This window comes from Polypterus senegalus, chromosome 18 (genome assembly GCF_016835505.1).
Source record: "Polypterus senegalus isolate Bchr_013 chromosome 18, ASM1683550v1, whole genome shotgun sequence".
Taxonomy (NCBI): domain Eukaryota; kingdom Metazoa; phylum Chordata; class Cladistia; order Polypteriformes; family Polypteridae; genus Polypterus; species Polypterus senegalus.
The window spans coordinates 42,708,673-42,722,049 of record NC_053171.1 but is presented as its reverse complement, the minus strand read 5'-3'; the positions used below and the strand labels follow the sequence as shown (position 1 = coordinate 42,722,049).

Here is a 13,377-nt window from a genome sequence, read left to right as displayed (position 1 = left end):
AAACCAAAAAATAGAGACTATTCAATGAAAAGTGAGAAAAATACCATTAGAGAGAAAACAAGAAAGTAACAGATGGAACATGAAAAAAAGCAAGGAAATGTATTCAGTAGAGATATTTTATAGGATATCTCTGTACATATTTGTTTAATTACATTTCTTTATATGTAAAAGGCAAGGAAAAATACATCAGACAATTTGTAAACAGAAACATTAGCATTTCATCCACACCTTTCAGTATAATAAGCTATAGATTCACAAGGTGGTGTGGTGACTTGGTCTGTAGTCACCTTAGCCCTGCATATGGCTCAGACTCCCTTTTAAGCAGGTATTAAAGATTTTCTTAATCTGGGTACAGTAAACTTAAAGAAACAGACATTCATAGAATTCCCCACACTGAAGAATATTTTTTGCTACTATGTTTTGTTCAGGTTCTGTACCTTTTCAAAGACAAGAATCCCAGGGAAGCTTGTTGACTTTGATTATTTTTGCGATGTTCACATTGACACTATGAATAAGTTTTTAATTTTTTATCTTTCATCTCCCTCAGTTTACACAATTATTAATGACAGAAGTTAAATAAATAATGAAAAAATGTTTTTGGTAAAAAGAATGCACAAATAATGACAGGGCATGGGAAGTACACAGTTCTATTATGAGGCAGTTTATTAATAAAGAAAAAGGTGATAGTTCGATACATACCATCCTTTAATAATGAGGCATACATCCCTTTGACCTTTGGGCGACTGTTCTCCAATTCAGTCTCAATTTCATCCTGGTAACTTGCAATTTCATCTGTAATTAAGATAAGAAGAAAACCTGATTCATTATTATATGCAGTATTTGGCATTCTGCTGCAATGCATGTAAATGTTTTTTATATATCATAACCAGAGTGTTATTTGCAGTTACCTGGCTTTGCTAAAGTATTTAGGACCCAATACAGGTCTTCAGTTTGTTTTCTCAGACCATTCATGTTCTAATTCACTTATCCACAGACTACATCAGTGTTACTAGACACAAGCCAGGAAGCAGCCGTAAATAGGCACCAGTCCAATAAGAATGAATTAGGATTTGCACATCATATTGAATCAATTGAAAAGGCTAAAACAATAAATAATTGTCACAAAATGAAAGTCATCAATGGAATCACCCGCTTAAAAGTATTGTGTACGTTTAAATCCATTTTTTCAATATAAGGTCCAAAATTACTGTGCTCACGCTTTCAAAGGAAAGTTTAGCTCTGTGATAACTATGCACAACTTAAAAGTAAAATTACTAATCTAATGTGAAAAAAGGGAAGAGGGCTGAATACTTTAAGGCACTCTATGTATACAGAAATGTGTGAGGGGAAATAACTGTACATCATAAACACTAAATATTAATGTGCTCATAAGCTGCCAATAAAATGAATTCACATCCTTGGCAATTTTCACGTTACTGGTATAAAATCACAGTGGGATTATTTAATCTTTTTTGACACTGATTAACAGAAAAAGATTCTTTAATATCAAAGTGAAGTCATATCTATACAAAGTTGTCAAAAATAAAAAAAATATTAATATATAAGTAGGAATCCTGTTTAATAAGTCACATCTAAAATCATCACTAGCCAACTGTTTGCAGAAATCACAGACTTAGTTCAATGGAGATAAACTTACTGTAGTGAAAGGGCTTCAAATGATTGTAGGATATTGTAAATGCACTTTAACCTGGAAGGTCCGACTTATGGCGAGTCAGTATGGTGGCCTAACCTACACAATGATGACAAAAGAACACTCCAGGCAACACTGTGAATAGGGGATTGAAAAGCACAAGTCACTGAATATCCCTTGGAGTCCAGTTAAATCAGTTACGGAGAAATGGAAAGAGTATGGCTGTAAATTTGCTTACAGCAGGCTATCTACAATGTGACCGTGCAGGAAAAGGACTAGTGAAGAAGGCAATTAAGAGACAAATGAGAATTCAGAATGATTTACAAGCTGCAGGTTGAGACTGGGGAGACTACGCATACAACAAGTGCTGCCCCTACACTTTACCAGTTGCAGCTTCATGGAAGTGTGGCAAAGAGAAAGCAGCTGTTTAAAAAAATATATATATATATTCACATGACATGAAGAGACCATAATTGAGCTTTATGGCTATATAGACTACATTTAAAAAAAAAAAAAAAAAAAAACCTTCATACCCACAGTGAAACGTAGTGGTGGCAGCATCATACTGTGGGGATGCCCGCCTGCACCAGGCCCTGGAAGGCTTGTGAAGACAGAGGGTAAAATGAAAGCAGCCAAATACAGGGAAATCCTAGTGCAAACCTAATGTAGTGAGCAAGAAATCTGCGCCGTGACAGAAGATGTGTTTTCTAGCAAGACAGCAACCACAAGCATAAAGCTAAAGCTATATAAAAATGGCTTAAAAACAACAATACCAATGTCTTGGAGAGACTGAGTTAGAGTCCAAATCTCAATCCAAATGGAAATTTGTGGCTGGACCAGAAAAAAGGCTGTCCATTCACAATCTCCATTTAACCTGAGAGCTTGAGAATTTTTTCAAAAAAAGACTGGAACAAATTGCAGTTTCCAGTTGTGTAAAGTTGATAGAGACAAGTGCACACAGACTCAAGGCTGTCATGGCTGCCAAAGGTGCATCTATTAAATACGGATTTTGAAGGGTGTGATATCTTATGCAAACAATTATTTTATGTTTTGCAGAGTTTTTACTTTGATATTAAAGAACTGATCAATGTAAAAAAAAGTCATATTAAATCCACAGTGATTCAGTGTTGCATACAATGATAATAAGATGGGAAAACATCCAAAGGGATGAATACCTTTCGTAGGAACTCACACATATTGTATGTTAATATACATTTCTTTACTCTCAATCACAATACCTTCAACATCCTGGATCTTCTTGGTTAATTCCTGCTCGAGCTTAAAACAAAAAACAAAAGAAACACTTCATTAAATACATAATGGTGCCTACATTATACAAATTTTAAGTAATGGAAGAAAATGAATCAAATATTAGCATTGCTGAACAATTTCATTTGTTTTTATCTTTTTCCAATTTGAACTTACTAAATGCATATCCACTTAATTGCTAAGTATTCGCTATAAATCAAGTACAACTAAAAAGAAAATAATAAAAACATAAAACATAATGCTGAAACCTAAAGGGAGAATCCATGCATATGTATTTAGTGTGTTTGAGTGCATAAATATGCATATGCCAAAAAGCGGATGTGACTAACATATGTGCAGATTCAAAACGGATTTCATCTTTCAGAGCGGGTTGGGGGTGGGGGATACTTTAAAATGCAAGTCCTCTGAGAAGCTTAGAGTGCCACAAAGCAAAGGCACACAAGCGGTAATCCGGGGTGGAGAGGGGAAGCCCCTGCAAAGCAGAGGAAACAACACATGATCAACATCAAGGGAACCCTCTGATGCACTGAGTGTTGGTAAACAATGAAATAGTCAACAAACTTTATCCCGCGTGGAGTGATAATATAACACCTGCATGGTAGTTCAAAACTGCTGCACGGTACCAATAAAACTTCAGATGTGTTAAAGGATTTTTTTTTTTGCACATATAAATGTATGCACATTATGTTCTAAGAGTTATATTTGGATAAAACTGTAGTGTTATTCGAAAATAAATTTAATGTGTTTTAAACTTTGATTAATTAAGTGTTTAAAGTAGTAATCAATCAACTCATCAATTATCAAAATAGTTGTTTGTTGCAACCTTAATTAAACCATGAAATTTATCACATTCATTTACTTTTCTAACATAAAGAGTAATATTGTATTAACAAAGATTATAAAGCACATTCCAATCTTAATCAGTTTGTGTTAATTTACTTGGTGAATAAAAAGTAATATTCTTTTTACCTGCTGAATTTTAATTTTCCTCAGTCCTGCTGTGAAAGATGGTGGATCACATTCTTCCTCCAAGTCGACTTTCATAAACTGCTCTACTGTTAACTGACTTGTTGGAGTATCTTCAAATTCATTAAGCCTGGTCATATTTCAGATGGAATTGTAATGGAAAAAACCAACACAAATACAGTGAAGAATGAGGAGATCAGCAGAGGTCAAGATTCTTTAATGATATGGTCTTGGTTCAGTTGCTCAGTTAAAGTTAAAATTAAACAAAGACATATCAGCATCAGTCGCTGTTTCAAATTTATGCTGAAAATGGGTAATACGCATTCAAATTAAAAGCTAAAAAACGCACACATCGATAACTGGAAATTATAAATAAAAAAATAATAATTACATTGAAGTAAATAGGGAAATACATTTTAAAATATCTACACTTCAAAGTAAAACATTAGAACATTCCAAAAACTGTGATGAGAACAGGGCATTCACCCCATCAGACATGGCAATCCTTTTCACCTAGATTGTGCAAAATAACATCAACTCACGATTTGAAGGTCATTAAAGTCCTGCTCTTCACCACACTACTTGGTAGTTTATTTCATGTCTTTATAGTTATTCACATGAGAAAAAAATAAAATTCGAACACTTGTGTGAAATCCGACTTCAACAAGCTACCAACCATGTCTATGTGTTCTTATTGCAGAATTTATTTTAAAGTCACACTTGGTATCCACTATACTAATTCTATTCATAATTTAAAACGCTCTAATATTGCCACTACTTAATTTCCATTTACATAAACTGAAAATGTTCAACTCATTCAGTCCTAATTGCTCATACCTTGCATTCACAAAATTAGCATTTTTTTCTTTATTGGACTTAACCCTAGCACTGTGTAGTACAAAGTGAGCATGGCTCATTCTGCTAGAATTTTAGTGGCACAAAAGGCCTGTTAAAAACATCAGAATTAACAAGTAAGCAGAAATCCAGCTTCACCCCCAATTAGCATTCCCAAAAATTGCCTTAACTATAGCTCTTACAATACCAGGACCAGCCAATACTTTGCCTGATAATAAAGGTGTAAATTAGAGGTGAACTGACATCTTTGCAGAGGCCTCTTTAGACCAGAATGTGTCAAATGGAGTTCGAACAAACAACTATAATTCAACCAGTGACTTTGATGGACAAAATAACACACCGACGAGCTGGCACTATAACTGAAAGGGACTTTAATCCAATCACCAGAGGTTACACATACATTTAAAACAGCTGCATTCATCTCTGAACTCTCTACTTGAACTCTTGCACTCTATGAAACCCACTCCTCTCTGAAACTTAAAAGCAGGTTAGCTGCTCCCTCTTTGGGAAGTTGAAAGCAGAGATCCATTCTGCTAAGTCTGAGAAGACTGATAATCAGCCATTATTACTTCAAGAAGGGATCCTCAGCATCTATACTTTTATGCCAGAAAAATCAATGCTTTTACCTTGAAGTTGCAGAGTACACCGCAGAGAGCTTAACACTGAATCGAGAAAAACACAGCATACCACAAAGACAGGACCATGTTGCAAAGCGAAAGAGTGCACTCGACCTCAAAAACAAAAATCAAACCTCCACTTAAGCCTAAAGTAAAGCCTTGTAAAACTGTTTACTTGTGCCAAAGTAAGTTAGAACCAGCCTTTTCTGTGTTCTATGTTTGTTTGTCACATTTGCGTTATATCCTTTCTTCTATGTCAATAGAGGTAGTCCCCAGGTTACGGACATCCGACCTACGACTTACGAACGGGGCCGGAGCTACGACACATGCGCCTCAGTAACTGCTGCTCCGTCATCTTTGGCCTGGGGACACTGCAAGCTGTGGCTGGATGGAGGCTGGAGGGGGGCAATTTCGCTGCTTGTGCAGTGTAGTGTCCCTCGTGTGGCTCCCGGTGGCAAGCGGTTTCACTGCCCGCCCACCACACACGGCTGCTCCTTTCGTTCACGGTGTGCGGCTGGTTAGGCTGCAAGCGGTGACCCAGTTGTGGCTGAACAGGGCGGTGGAAGGTAGCATTGTAGTGTGCTTTGGATGGCTGCTTGTTAAATTGGGGCGATCGTGGGCTATTCACTACCCGTATTTGGCCGCACCATGTTCATTCTCGGTGGATGGACGCTGCAGGCAGCATACTGTAGTGGAGGGGACTGTGAGGTGGGCTGGTGATGAACCGTCCCTCGCCGCCACCATTCATTCTCAATAGCAAGCCTGCTTGTATTGTTACGCACATAGCAGGAAGTTGTCTCTTGTCAGTACATCAGACGTGTTGACGACTGGTGCCTTCCTGCTGTGATAGCGTGTACAGTGCTGTACAGAAGAGCTCATCTTAATCTTTTGTCTTCACCCTTCAAAAATGTCTCTGAAACACAAATCTGATGCAAGTGCTGGTGATACAGTAAAGAGAAAAATCATCACCATTGGAAAAAAAAGTAGAAATAATAAAAAGGTCAGAGAGAGGTGAAACTCCATCATTCATTTGCAGAGCACTTGGTTACAGTCGCTCAACAATAGCATTTATTAAAATAATGTACCTGTTCCGACTTACATACAAATTCAACTTAAGTACAAACCTACAGTCTATCTTGTATGTAACCCAGGGACTGCCTGTATATGTACAGTTATAATTTTACTATATATGTTTGTTATTAATTATTGTGTAAAAAGAGGGAGATATATTGAAAGAAGAACAAAATACAACTTATATATTGTATTCTTCAAGTTACGTTGACATAAAAGTTTAATAGCTAGAGACCTCCTTCAGAGAAAGGTATGGAAAATAAAGTACAAGCCTGACAGAATTACTTAATTACTGCCATTACCAATGGTAAAAACTGATAATTAACAAAATTAAAATTCTCTTCTTCTGTCCTAAATTATTTTTCTATTCCTTGGCCTGGGAAAGTTAATATCATAACTTTTTTCTACAACTGCTGGTCTTTTTTTGTAATATTGAGACCAAAATGGAATACAGTACTCCATTTGATGCCAGACTAATGTATTGTATAATTTAAACATGACCTCCTTTGACTTTGACTCCACATACTGTGCTATTTAACCTAACATCCTATTAGCTTTCTTGATCATTTCTGTATACTGTCTAAATGTAGATGATGAGTCCACTATGACTCTTAGATCCTTCTCATAAGGGGTACTTTTTAGTTCTCTCACTGTGTATTCAAACCTAACATTTGTACCTCCTAAATGTAATACTTTACAGTTACTTACATTAAATTTCATCTACCATAAATCGGACCAGCCTGCATGCTGTTCATGGCCTTCTGTAACAATTTAGCTGATTCAACATTATCTGCCCTTTCATCTTGCTTGGTATCATCTGCAAACTTAACCAGCCTACTGATATATTTTTCCCAGATTCCTGAAAGACTTTTAACATCTACTAATTCTAAAAAGGTCCCCTCACCATTACCCTTCACATCCTGTATCTGAGATAATTTTATATGCACCTACAGACAGTACCCTGAATTTCCACTTCTTTTTGTTTGATCACTAAACGTTCATGTGGTACCTTAATAAAAGCCTTCTGAGAATCAAGATAAATGATATCATATGCCTTTCTTGCATTCTCATGGAATTCCTCCTTAGTAAAATACAACCTTCCTCATCTGACCCCATGTTGAGTATTTGCTAATACTCCTGCTCTAGACATGTGCTGCTTGATCTTTTCCTTAAAAATTGCTTTCATTAATTTACCTGTAATGAATGTTAAGCGTACTGGTCTATAGTTACTTAAATCAGTAAGCTTAATATGATCACCATTTTTTGACGTTTTATTTATTAGCCTGTGCAGACAGTTTTGAAAAACATTTGCTAAAGGATTATATATGTACTGACCTCCTTAAGCACTTAAGGATTAACATTATCTGTTTCTGGTTATTTAATGTAAGCAGTACTTCTCCCTCTACAATTCACAAGTCACCAAGTACTTCCTTAGTTGTCCCAGTGACTTTTGAGATGTTATTAAATTATTCTTATGTATAAATGACAGACAAATCCAAGTTCCAAGTTTTTGCTATTCCACTGTATATCCTAGTTCACCTTTACCATTCATAATACTCTTCACCTCCTCCTTGACCATTTTTATTACTGTTAAAATATTTCTCTCCAACTGTGTTTAAGCCTTCCTAATATTCTTTTCAACTGTTGCTCTTAATTTCTCAACACTAAATGAAATGATACTAAATATTAAAACATTAAATGTCTCATGACAAAACACCAATAACTGAAAACAAATGAAGGATGTACGTTGAGAAAAAAGTCAACCTATTGACTTCATTATCGACATTTCTACTTTAATTTTGGCATTTATGTCTAGATTAAACTGGACATTTCCACTTTATTCTTAACATTTTCACATTGATCTCACGTTTATGCTGGGGTTAAAGTAGACATCAAAATGTCGACTTTATTCTCCACATTTTCACTATATTCTTGCTGTTTATGTCCAGACAACCAAAATACCCGCGCTTTGCGGCGGAGAAGTCGTGTGTTAAAGAAGTTATGAAAAAGAAACATTTTAAAAATAACGTAACATGATTGTCAAAGTAATTGTTTTGTCACTGTTATGAGTGTTGCTGTCATCAAGGATTAGATTATCATTATTTCTTTCAGTCAGGTTCGTATTTGGAGGACATGTTGTGTTCAAGTTACATTTCGTGTTTGTCAACCGTTGTAAAGATAACAGGTTTCATTCATCGAACTGTTCACTACCCAAATCGCTATGCGAGTATTTAGCGGCAGCGTCTTTATTAAGTTGTGGATTTGCATATATATATATATATATATATATATATATATATATATATATATATATATATATATATATACACATAACATACATACATACATACATACATACATACACACACACACACAGTAATCCCTCGCTTCGACTTTCGCGGCTTCACTCTATCGCTGATTTTATATGAAAGCATAACTAAATATATAACGCGGAGTTTTCGCTGCTTCGCGGGTTCTGTGGACAATGTGTCTTTTTTACTTCCTGTACATGCTTCCTCAGTTGGTTTGCCCAGTTGATTTCATACAAGGGACGCTATTGGCGGATGACTGAGAAGCTAACCAATCAGAGCACGCAGTTAAGTTCTCCTGACTGAGAAGCTAACCAATCAGAGCACGCAGTTAAGTTCCTGCCTGCTGAATGCAGTGTTAACCAGGAAGTCTCGCATCAACGCGTTTCTCTGTGTAAAGAGTTGTGCTCTTTTGTGTTTATCTTTGTGCATAGTCAAGCCCTTCATTATGGCTCCAAAACGATCTGCTACTGCTTCAGGGGCCGTTCCCAAGCACAAACGGAAGATGTTAACGATTGCCGAAAAGGTAAATGTTTTGGATTTGTTGAAGGCTACGATTCTTTTTATTTAAAAAGTAGGAAAGGAATACAAGATCTACGGCCGCAGTATCCTTTTAACCAGGGTGCAAAATGAGTTGTAAGTGGATGTAATAAGGCAGTAGTCTGGATGGAATCTGCTTTAGGGATTTGCATTGAAGACTGCCAGAAGAACGACAGCAGTGCTACACAATTGCCTGAAGTGGCTACTTTGGAAGAACTGTAACGCTCTTCTTTGTTGTGCAGTAAAATTAAACTGTTATCGGACAAGTCATCGTGTCATTGTTGGTGAGTAACCATAATTAAATTTTCTACTTACAGTACTTAGTACATGTACGTACGTTTAGTGTCACTGTACACACATTTACTGTATACTATTTTATGTTGTACGTATTTATTGCTGGTGGCCTGTCTATCGTAATGGCTGTAACATATGTGATATCGGAGACACTCAATATCTTTAAAATAATATTTAGGTTTTACTGTATATAAACAGTGTGTTTATATATATAATTTCAATGAACCACTGGGAAATTTGCAAACAAATAATAGAAACTGCTCCATAAATTTGTGGGAGAAGTGTTTATTAGGAATAACGGCTCCAAAAAAATAAACAAATATATAAAAGGATGTAAACGGCTTTAACTATAACTGCAATAATATATGATACTGGAAATAAAACTGTACCAGCAGCAAGGTGGGCACCTTATGTGGTTAGCTAATAAGTAGGTTTAAATTAATCTTTAGCATACAATGGATAAAAGTGTGCAATTTAAACATCTATTCAATCCCTTCTAGGGACAAAGCAGTCATTTTACTACAGTAAAGCTGGCAATATGCTGGTACTGTTAATAGGTCAAATGCTGGAACTTTGCTGGAAGCAATATGCTGGCATACATTTACTGGTCCCTTTCACATGGCACAAACTGTTAATAGCATGCAACTGCTGGATTTATGTATGAATTAAGAAACTACTACAGGTGAGCTGATTTGAATAACGTAAAGCTATAGTGAACTTATCCTGGTCCATGTAATGTTTTTAAGTGCCACCAGAGACATTAAATGTTGTATCAAGTAAAATTGAAGGGTAACAATCCATATAGCTTGCACAACTTTAAAACAGTGCAGTTTATCTGTATTTTAGTTATAAGACATATACTTTCTTCAAATCAAACACACCATTGTTACAAATGGGACCCTTGTTAATGCAGACTAGACACTGTATACTTGTTGCATGCATTAGTAGTGGATAGGTGTGAGGAATAAAACTGGCATAAAACTACACCTGAAAAAGGGACCTTATCAAATAATGCACCCTAGGCAAGAATAACAAATGCAAGCTGTGGAAATATTTATCATCAGGGTATGGTGTTATTTGATATCGCCATGATCCTGTTTTTATATGCCTAAAGAGGGATTATTTTTCTGTTCTACTAAATACTTAAATTTCCAATCAAGAAGCACAAGAGGAAACATATAGAAATTAATAGTGATGCCAGATATCAGGTTTTTTTTTTTTTAACAGCTTTGCAACTATAGATTTTATTTAAGAGTAAGAACACACGCTCACACACCATAATACTAAACAGAATACAAATTGAACCTACCTTTTCCTAAGTGTTGACTCACAAACTTTGACTACACGGATGATTTCTTTCACAGTGCGACGGAAGTCATGCATCCTGGCAGCAACAAGAAGAGCTGTAGTAAAGGAAAATGCATTTACATTTTGCAACATATGTCATATGGACAACAACTGCATTTCACATTTTCCTTGATATGATTAAAATGTTTAATGCATTAGAAACACTGCACTTAATAAGAATCAAGTTAAAATTGAGGAAATCAAGTCACCACTTATTTATATACACTCATATTGCCTCACCATCTTCACAAGCCAATCCAGCACTTATTTTCATTGTACTTGTTACAATGACAATAAAGATATTCTGATTATGATTTTAACACAGCTGCACCTTTCTCTCAATTTCATGCAACACTTTCATAATAGAATTTTATGCAGATCAGAGATGGGGTAGAATGACCATGAGAGATTAATTTTCTGTACATTAATATCTCACTGGTTTAAATAAAGAAATATGCAATGGGAAAAAAAAAGAAAAAAGAAAAAATATTTCATTTCTAGTCATTTATTAAATGATGTACATAATTTGTTTATTATTTTTCTCATTATCTAATTTCAGTGCATTCATAAAAATATTCAGCCCCCTGTTTTTTACATTTTGTTGTGTTGCAACCTTGTGCTAAAACTGGCTAAAGTTGTTTTTTCCATTAATCTAGAAATACTTGAAAACCTCAAAAATGGCAAAGTGAAAACAGCTTTTTAGGAATTTTGGAAAATGTATTAAAAATTAAAAACTGAAATACTACATTGACACAAGTATTCAGACCCTTTGTTCAGATAGATAGATAGATAGATACTTTATTAATCCCAAGGGGAAATTCACATAATCCAGCAGCAGTATACGGATACAAAAAAAAAAACAATATTAAATTAAAGAGTAATAAAAATGCATGTAAAAACAGACAATAACTTTGAATAATGTTAGCATTTACTCTCCCGGGTGGAATTTAAGAATCCCATAGTGTGGGGGAGGAACAATCTCCTCAGTCTGTCCAATATTTTGGAGCATCCCATTCAATTTATTATCATTGAGATATTTCTACACTGGAGTGTGCCTGTGGTCAATTTAATTGATTGGCAAGAATTAGGAAAGGCACACACCTGTCTACAGAAGGTCCTACAGTTGACAATGTGTATCAGTGCATAACAATGTGTGCACTGGTCAAAGGAATTGCCTGCAGAGTTTAACGACAGTACTGTGTTTAGGCACAGATCTGGGGAAAGCTACAAATAAAGGCTCCCCAAAGCACAGTGCCCTTCTTAATTCTTAAATGGAGGATGTTTGGAACAACCACGACTCTTCCTTGAGCTAGCCACCCACCCAAACTGAGGAATCAGAGGATAAGGGGCCTTGGTAAGAAGGAACTTCCAGAAGGAACATCATCACTGCAAAGCTCCACCATCTGGGCATTATGGCAAAGTGATCAGAGAGAGGTCTCTCTTTAGTAAAAGACACACGAAAGCCCACTTAGAATGTACAAAAAGGCACCCAAAGGACACTCAGATTATGAGAAACAAGATTCTCTACTCTGATGTAAAAATATTAGTGTCATGTCCTGAGGAAATCAGGCACCACTCAATCAATCACCTTAGCAATTATCATTCCAAAGGTTAAGCATTGGGGTACCAGCATTATGCTGTGGTGCTATTTTTCAGGAACAGGGACCGGGAGACTAGTTGGGGTCATGTGAATGCTGAACAGATTAAAGCATAGAGATATCCTTAAAGAAAGCCCTGCTCCAGAACACTCTGGACCTCAGGCTCACCTTCCAGCAGAATAATGACCCTAAGCACAAAGTAAACACAGCACAATAGTGGCTTAGGGTCAACTCAGTACATATAATTGAGTGGCCCTGCTAGAACACTAACTTGAACCCAATCGAACATCTCTGGAGAGACCTGAAAATAGCTGTTTATAGACAGGTTCTATCGTTTCCGACAGAACCTGAGGGAATCAAAAGTGAAGAACAGCAGAAAATCTCTAACACAAATGTTATAGCTGAAGAAAATCAACTTTTTAAATGAATGTATAGAAAATACATTCTGTTAAATTCAAAATCCGCAAATAAACCATCCCCACATGCTTCTGAGTTTAAGATTTATACTGTAAACAAGTAGGTAATGCTGCAAAAAATAGAAAAAAAAGGTAACTAGAAAGCTGACCTTCGTATAGCTTTTAAAAACATGACATTTTCATTTAATTACATTATAGTTCTTAAAAATTACAGGATGCTGAATAATTTATACAATTTGTTTTATTTTACAGGGCATTATTTCTCTTTCACCTCACTGTTAAACTGCAAAGGAAATATTTCTGATTCATTTTCAGTTTTACACATTGTTGCCACATGGTCTTGAGAAGAGACTTTAAAACCGTATTAAAACTGGTGACAGCAAAAAGCTATTTTTTTTCTCAATGATGACAACAAAAACAAGTATGTTTCTCAATGATTTAAAT

The 13,377-nt window shown here is 35.7% G+C and overlaps 1 protein-coding gene across 1 annotated transcript in view; it reads right to left on the bottom strand.

Annotated features, from left to right (window-relative positions):
• The window catches only part of brf1b (BRF1 RNA polymerase III transcription initiation factor subunit b), a 319,216-nt gene that overhangs the window by 155,763 nt on the left and 150,076 nt on the right, over positions 1-13,377 (bottom strand). The window contains exons 8-11 of the mRNA XM_039741834.1: positions 10,882-10,975; positions 3,890-4,016; positions 2,890-2,929; positions 700-792 (exon numbers count right to left, since the gene is read on the bottom strand). Of these exons, the coding sequence (XP_039597768.1) occupies positions 700-792; positions 2,890-2,929; positions 3,890-4,016; positions 10,882-10,975 (354 nt within the window). The remainder of the gene's footprint in view (positions 1-699; positions 793-2,889; positions 2,930-3,889; positions 4,017-10,881; positions 10,976-13,377) is intronic.